Source organism: Primulina eburnea, unplaced genomic scaffold, assembly GCF_022965805.1.
Source record: "Primulina eburnea isolate SZY01 unplaced genomic scaffold, ASM2296580v1 ctg751_ERROPOS8632219, whole genome shotgun sequence".
In the NCBI taxonomy this organism is placed as follows: Eukaryota; Viridiplantae; Streptophyta; class Magnoliopsida; order Lamiales; family Gesneriaceae; genus Primulina; species Primulina eburnea.
In genome coordinates, this window is record NW_027331521.1 from 36261 (window position 1) to 45156 (window position 8896).

At 39.7% G+C, this 8896-nt stretch overlaps 1 protein-coding gene across 1 annotated transcript; it reads right to left on the reverse strand.

The window, feature by feature from the left end:
• Nucleotides 1-4889: 4889 nt before the first annotated feature.
• LOC140822302 (uncharacterized) lies at nucleotides 4890-7834 on the reverse strand. The gene is made up of 3 exons (XM_073183035.1): nucleotides 6492-7834; nucleotides 5499-5754; nucleotides 4890-5387 (listed from the first exon to the last, which is right to left on the reverse strand). The coding sequence occupies exons 1-3, from the start codon at nucleotides 7832-7834 to the stop codon at nucleotides 4890-4892; spliced, it is 2097 nt and encodes a 698-aa protein (XP_073039136.1).
• Nucleotides 7835-8896: the final 1062 nt, after the last annotated feature.

Below are 8896 nucleotides of genomic sequence, written 5' to 3' on the forward strand. Positions count from 1 at the left end.
CGGGTCATAAGGACTAATTCTGTACAACCATAAACTAGGACATTTCCACTCGATAAGTGAGAACCACTTGGAAAGTCCTTTTATGGAGGGTTGTTCAGTGCACTCTACAAGGAGCACCTATCTGCATGTTCGGACATCACAATGTCCCCTACCAATGAAACATGGTACTCACATCGCAGATACTAGTCTCGAACTCGAGCGGCCTATATCCTTCTTAGTGGCGGCTGAATCGACTAGGAACCGTTTAGAATATACAGTATTACAAATATGAGTTTCATGATACTCATCATATGAGCATCTCATATTCTTTCTACTATTTGTATACTCAAGGGCTTTATCTATGCAACTAACATGGGTATACAGATAAAGATGTGCCATAATAATAATTTCAAATATTATTAAAATAAATATTGCTTATACATAGAGTTTCATTGTGAACACTCGGCCAACACTTGGCTCGACGGGCACCTACTCTAACACATATCAAATGTATCCTAACACAAGGGTTTGTGCTCTCAACTAGCTGATATATTCATGCTAACTACCCATGCTTTGAATCTACTTCAAAAGCTCTTGTTTGATCTTCAAAATGTTGTATTTATAAGTCCCAACAATGATATATACGTTAGACACAAGAATATGACCATTTGGAAAGTTTCTGTACTGTTTCTGAAATTGCAGCGGTCAAATTCGTTTTGCTGGACATTTTCCCGACTGTTCAACTCTGGTCAACTCAACTGGTCAACTCTGGTCAACTCAACTGGTCAGCTGGTTCAGTTGGTTTGGTTCAGTTCAACTGGTTCGGTTCAGTTCAGCTGGTATGATTCAACTGGTCTTCTGCTTGTCTTGTTCAGTTCAGTTGGTTCATTTCAACTGATCTGGTTCAACTGGTCTTCAGATGGTCTGGTTCAGTTCAGTTCAGTTTCAACTGGTGTGCTAAAATCAGCCTAGCTGATTTAAGTTTGTGCAGAACCAGTAACTTCATCGTCATTTATCAGCATATTAAGCTTCGATTCAGACTTTGACTTTTCAATCTGATTTGTAGATCATGGTATTATATTTCCAACGCATACTGAATCACTTCATTTCGAAAACCGAGCTAAGAGATATGACCAAAATAACGCAGATGCTCAAACCCAACTGATTGCTGTTTTCGTGCAATCAGTTCGGTACTTCAGCCATCAGTTAGACCATGATAACATCCGAATTTGCCCAACCGACGTGTGAGGCCTATTTACTCTAACGACAATTAATGATTAAACAATAATGGTTTGACTTAAAACTGCAGCAGAAAAAGGTTTAAAATACTTTAAAACGGACCTCAGGGCTTAGAAAAATTTCGGCATGACCTCCCCGTAAGTAGGACATCCGGAAAACTCAAACAACAGTTTATATCAAAATATACTCCAACTAGAGTCATTAAAACAACAACCAAAGTCAACAACCTATAGCCGCACTGGCCAAGACTAAACAGAATTTAAAACTTACCAAATACTCACCAGATCAAGAATATCACAGAGTCACCTCAGAACATAACCAGAACAACCAAATATCAATACAGATACACGGGGCATCTCTTCGGCAAATAACGTACAATACAAGCCTGAAACAAACTCAAGACATACATATAAACTAACTGGGAGACTCCACTGAACATAACCAAGCAATCCAACCTCAATCCCGAGCTCCACTGCCGGAACCTCGGCCTGATGCTGCAAAACGACTCGGAAGATCTACCATGGTGTCCAATAACAACCACAACAGCCCCCCCAGTAAACAACTGAGGTTAGGATTTTGGTATGAAACAGTTCAACAATACCAATAATAAACATAAATCATGCATAATCATATAATAAAATGTGATATGAAATGCATGAAAGGCTCAACGAATAACCGGGATAACAGGAGCCAACAAACGGTATGATAACAACTGGAATAATGCTCGAGCAAAAACACAGGGGAGCTACATCGTCATGCAGCTAAACCGCCTTGCCAAGTATGCGAGGTATGCCAAGCTGTGCTGAATAACACCCCTGACTCGACCTCCATACAGCTGATACGCTATAACAGGATGGCACAACAGAACGAACTAGATGACACAATCTCAGCGCTCACCTCAAAAGGCTGTACTAACCATGGAATTGTTCAATCACATCTACAGTATCATGTGTATAGGCCTATCAGCCACACAATGATCCCGAGATAAACAACAGTGCCAGATAACAACGGATATCAACAATGGGCTAACAAGAACGAAAGGCTCAACATGAATGTCATAACTGTATGCCCGATGCTAAATGCCATTAATATGTCATAATAAATAAACATAGATCACAATGAAGGCATTTAACAATATACAACAGTCAACAAGTGATAAACACGATCCATGTAACACAGAATGACAATTAAACATAATTTATGTTTTACCGTCGTATGTTACCGAGCTGTAACATACCTATAACAACTTGACAATCCAATATCACTTCACTTCAAGACTCTCGGCCTAAACAAAATCACAATAAGCCGATCGTGAAAACTACATTTCCACACCAATGTCCGATTTGGCACAAAAGAGCATAAAATTCATATCTCGCTCAATAGTAACTCAAATCACTATCCGCCAATTGGAAATGAAAGATAACTTGATTATCTAATTTTTCTAGAAGAAACCATTTCCAGAATCCTAATAGATAAATCCTAGAATTGTCAAGAACACACTGTCACTCAACATATTTTCGGACATAATCTTGTACTGAGCAGCTTCGGCAAAATGAGCATAACTTGCTCAATTCTTAATGGAATTTAACGAATTTTATATCATTACGAAGATAACACATAGTTCTACAACTTTCTTTTGAATCCCAAGTCCAGAATCCGAGCTCTTATATGCCAAAAACCCGAATTACAGTAGGTGTTCTGCACAGCACCAACACAAAATTCCATTTGACACATTTTGGTAGAAAAATCATATCAATTCCGTTTCTTATCCAAATGCGATGATTCTAGTGGCTATGAACAGTTAACATAAAGCCCTACAAAGATATTTAGATCACTGCTACAAATTCAAGCTACAAAAATAACATAAAGCCCTACAAAGATATTTAGATCACTGCTACAAATTCAAGCTACAAAAATCGCAGAAACCCAAAAACTCTCACCCAAAAATCAAAGGAATTCGCGCATAAACATGGCACGGGAACAGCAGCTTCGATCTACCCGAATCCTTCCTAAAACTTCGCGATTTCTGACTTGAATCGAATCCTAGGATGTTAGGAAGACACCCATTCATACCGATCGAGATTTGGACGCCGGACAGAGGAGTTATCGCGATTTTCCCGCAGCTGCTCCAAGAGTTGCGAAAATTGGGTTGGGGGAATGAGTTCTCTTCTTCTCTCTTTCCTTTTTCTTTCTTATAAAGGTAAGTTGTGTGTATGTATATGTATATATATATTGTGTATTTGGTTACTAAAATAGTAACTCGAGCCCATCTATCCCGGTCTGTATTTATTTTTCTCTCGTGTGTTATTTAAACTCTATATGTATTTTATATCGTTAAATTCTCCGATATTCTAAAATACATATTTTTAACACACTTTTTGAATTTATTTGGCATAATTAATTATTTTAATTTACAACTCAATAATTATTCTAATTATGCCAAAATTACCGGATAATTAATTACAGGGCCTTACATTTCTCCACATCTTAAAACAAATTTCGTCCTCGAAATTTCTGTTTATACACATACATATTACACACGATACGAAACCATCAATACATTACTAAGAATCAAACAGATATGGATAAGAGGATCTCATCTTCTCTTTTGTTTCCCACGTTGATTCTTCTACCCCATGCCTCGACCACTGAACACGTACAAGTGGTATAACTTTATTGCGTAAAACTTTATCTTTATGATCCAAGATACAAACAGGATACTCAGTATACGATAAAGACGGATCAAGTTCAACCTCATCAGGCTGAATCACATGAGACGGATCGGGCTCATACTTACGCAACATAAAAATATAGAAAACATCATGGATGCCAGACAAAGACTGAGGCAAATCCAAACGATAAGCGCAAGTCCCAATACGCTCAACAATCTCGTAGGGGCCAACGAAACGAGGTGACAACTTACCTCTCATGCCAAAGCGAACAACACCTCTAAACGGAGAGATTCTCAGAAACACAAAATCTCCAACTTGGAATTCTAGAGGTCAGCGACGTCTGTTAGCATAACTAGCTTGCCGATCTTGGGCAGCTTTCATTCTCTGACAAATCAACTGGACTTTATCATGCATTTCCTGAACAATCTCAGGTCCAGTCAACTGCTTTTCACCAAATTCATCCCAACAAAGAGGTGATCGACATCATCTGCCGTACAAAGCTTCAAAAGGAGCCATACCAATAGTCACCTGGAAACTGTTGTTATATGAAAATTCTACTAGTGGTAAAGCTTCCTGCCAACTGTCTTTAAAATACATGACTACAGCTCGAAGCAGATCCTCGAGTGTCTGAATCTTACGCTCTGTTTGACCATCTGTCTGAGGATGGTACGCAGTACTCATCGCAAGTCGTGTACCCATTTCTTTTTGGAAACTAGTCCAAAACTTTGATGTGAATCTAGGGTCACGATCTGAGACTATTGCAACTGGAACTCCATGAAGTCTAACAACATTTTCAATATACAGACGAGCCATTTTCTTATACGAATATGTCCTCTCATACGGAATAAAGTGTGCCGATTTAGATAATCTGTCGACAATCACCCAAATGGCATCGAAATGACGAGAAGTACGTGGCAAATGCGTGACAAAATCCATAGCTGCGTGCTCCCAGTTCCACTGAGGAACCTCAAGGCTATGCAGTAATCCTCCCGATCTCATTCATTCCGCTTTGACTTGTTGACAGATCATACAACGAGACATAAACTCAGCCACATCCTTTTTCATATTCTTCCACCAAAACTGAGGCCATAAAATATGATACATTTTCCTTCCTCCTGGGTGGATACTATATCGAGTACAATGAGCTTCTTTAAGGATGGTTGTACGCAATTCAGGAATATCTGGGACAATCAATCTACCATTCAACCGAAGAGAATAATCTGAGTGAATTGAGAAACCAGATTGGTGTCCTTGAGATACTAACTCAAAAGATTTCAGAACTCGTTCATCAGTTTTCTGAGCTGACTTTACAATCTGAATCAATTCTGGCTCAACAAAAATCTGAGATACAGAAACAGCATTACCTTGGATTTGAAAGTCCAACCCAGAAGTACAAATATCCTCTCGTAACTTAAAAACATGAATTGAGGATATATTAACATCAACAACCTTACGACTCAAAGCATCGGCAATGATATTCACTTTTCCCGGATGATACTGGATCTCACAATCATAATCTTTCAAAAGATCCATCCAACGTCTCTGTCTCATATTCAGATCTGACTGAGAGAACAGATACTTCAAGCTTTTGTGATCACAATAGATTACAAATTGCTCCCCAAACAAATAATGTCTCCAAATCTTGAGAGCAAAAACAATAGCAGCCAGCTCCAAGTCATGAACAGGATACTTAGACTCATGCGGTTTCAACTGACGAGAACCATAGGCCACAACTCTGCCATGCTGCATCATAACACAACCTAGACCTCGATTTGATGCGTCAGTGCAAACTACAAATCCTCCAGAACCACTTGGAATGGTAAGAACTGCTGTAGAAGTTAGTCTTTTCTTCAACTCGACAAAACTTGACTCACATTCATCAGACCAAATGAATCTCTGATTTTTCTGAGTCAGTTGAGTGATAGGTCTAGCAATCTTTGAGAAATTTTTGATAAATCTCCGGTAATAACCAGCTAAACCCATGAAACTACGAATCTCTGGCACATTGGTCGGCCGTGCCCAGTTCAGAACTGCTTCTACTTTACTTGGATCGACAGAAATACCATGTTGAGATATGACATGGCCCAGAAACACAACTATATCTAGCCAAAACTCACACTTGGATAGCTTGGCGTACAACTGCTTCTTTTGAAGAATTCGAAGAACTATCCTCAAATGTTTGGCATGCTCTTCCTCGGACTTGGAATAAACAAGAATATCATCGATGAATACAATCACAAAACGATCGAGATATTTACGAAATACTCGATTCATCAAGTCCATAAACACAGCAGGAGCATTGGTCAACCAAAAGGCATAACCAAAAATTCAAAGTGTCCGTATCTCGTGCGAAAAGCTGTTTTCGGGACATCTTCTTGTCTAACTCTCACTTGATGGTACTCTGAACGAAGATCAATCTTAGAATACACTGAAGTACATTGCAACTGATCAAATAAGTCATCAATCCTAGGGAGTGGATATTTATTCTTGACAGTAGACTTATTTAGTTGCCGATAATCAATACACATCCGCATCGTACCATCTTTCTTCTTGACAAATAGAATCGGTGCACCCCACGGTGAAGAACTCGGACGAATATACCCTTTACTCAACAAATCCTGCAATTGTTCTTTCAGTTCTTTCAGCTCAACAGGGGCTAAACGATATGGTGCTCGAGATATGGGTTCGGTTCCTGGCATTAATACGAAACTAAACTCAACTTCTCGTTCTGGTTGAAAACCAGGAATCTCTTCTGGAAACACATCGGGAAACTCACGGACTACAGGAATATCAGAAATCCGTCGCTCATCTTGCGATAGATCCACAGCATAAACAAGAAAACCTTCATGACCAGAATCTAACAATCGATTCATCTCAATGGCAGAAACTAGAGGAATCTTGGCTTGAGAACCACGACCATAGAAATTCCATTTAGGAGCAAAGCTAGGTCTGAAACGAACTATTCCTCGATAACAGTCAACAGTGGCACGATTTGCAGTCAAAACATCCATACCAACTATACAATCAAATTCATGCATAGGTAGAACTATGAGATTCAAATATAGAACGTTTTCATCGTGAAACAAAATCGCATTGAACACCACATTATCAGTGATAATCATTTTGCCTATCGGAGTAGCAACAGATAGATTGGGTTTCATACTAGTGGTCCGAAGATCATGCGAAACAGCGAATGCATGAGAAACAAAGGAATGAGATGCTCCAGTATCAAATAACACTCGTGCTATAAAACCACATAGAGTAAAATTACCGGTAATGACAGTACCTGGAGCTGCCTGAGCCTCATCCTCAGTCAAGGCAAATACATGAAGAGATGACTGATTTTGTTGACCACCTTGCCCCCTGCTCTGATGCGAAGGGAGACTAGGCTGATGGGAGGACTGGGACGTTGTTGGAATTCTATTACTTTGAGCTCCACCACCTGCCTGGGCTGATTTCCCCATCTTACTAGGACAGACTCTAGCAAAATGGCTAGGCCGACCACAAACATTACAAACCCCTTGAACTCCAACACACTGATTACTGGAATGCTTGCCCCCACTGTGATCACAATAAGGTCCACTGTAACGATATGCACCACGGTTCCCTGAACTCCCTGAACTCGAAGAACTAGAACCAGGCTTCTTAAATTGTTTTCCACGTGGACGAAGAGATGCCGAACCAGATGATTTGAATTGTTGCCTCCCCGACTGATGATGTTGGGTAGGAACTCGATTGCCGCTCCTCTTAAGACTAGCTTCAGCCCTTTTTGCTATTTCCACCGCTTCAAGGTAATTAAGTGGCTTACCGGTAGAAACAAAAGGGTGCAGATGATCGTTCAATCCTTCAATGAAACTTTCGATGACAGCAACCTGACTCGCAGAAACATGAGGAGCATATCTCAGCATAGCATAAAAAGTATCTGCATAATCCGCCACTAACATATCGCCTTGTTTCAGGTGATGAAACTCTGAAGCCTTAGAACTATAGAATGATGGAGGACAGTAACTCTCCTTAAATTTAAACTTGAATATATCTCACGATGGAATGATCCTCTGAGCATCTAAGGTCATCAGTGTAGTAGACCACCACATTTTAGCACGATCTTTCAACTGATGTACAGCTAATCTCAATCGACACTCTGGAGGATACTCAATCAAATCAAACAATTCCTCAATCTCAGAAATCCATAAATCAGCTTTCTCAGCTCCCTCTGAACCACTGAATCGAGGAGGATGCATAGAATGGAAACGCACAACTAACTCATCCATCCTAAGCTGCTCTAGATTATCAGCAGCTTGTTCAACAAAAGTATCATCAACAACACGGACACGAGGTCTACCACGTCCACGACCTCGACCTCGAGCTAAAGGAATCTCATCAACAGGAATTTCTCCACCTCCTTCCATTCTATACGATAAAACACCAAAACAATTAGAATGGAAGTAAACAAATCATATATTTACATAAACATTCTGTCAAGTAGCATACACATGCGCAACAACCATTTTAGTGCCAAGACTCGAGTGTCCTAGACTCTAGTTCGAGCGTATCCCAGTTTACGCTCTGATACCAAGATGTGAGGTCCATTTACTATAACGACAATTAATGATCAAACAATAATGATTTGACTTAAAACTGCAGCGGAAAAAGGTTTAAAATACTTTAAAACGGACCTCAGGGCTTGGAAAAATTTCGGCATGACCTCCCCGTAAGTAGGACATCCCGAAAACTCAAACAACAGTTTATATCAAAATATACTCCAACTAGAGTCATTAAAACAACAACCAAAGTCAACAACCTATAGCCGCACTGGCCAAGACTAAACAGAATTTAAAACTTACCAAATACTCACCAGATCAAGAATATCACAGAGTCACCTCAGAACATAACCAGAACAACCAAATATCAATACAGATACACGGGGCATCTCCCCGGCAAATAACGTACAATATAAGCCTGAAACAAACTCAAGACATACATATAAACTAACTGGGAGACTCCAC

What these genes read in the sequence shown, in the direction of transcription:
- LOC140822302 (XM_073183035.1), bottom strand. Translation starts at nt 7,834, where the DNA reads ATGTTAGTGGCGGATTATGCAGATACTTTTTATGCTATGCTGAGATAT. An exon ending in CAGGATTTGTTGAGTAAAGG is followed by an intron (nt 5,755 to 6,491) that starts GTATATTCGTCC and finishes ATGTGAGTCAAG; the next exon opens with TTTTGTCGAGTTGAAGAAAA. An exon ending in ATTTGTTTGGGGAGCAATTT is followed by an intron (nt 5,388 to 5,498) that starts GTAATCTATTGT and finishes TGTGAGATCCAG; the next exon opens with TATCATCCGGGAAAAGTGAA.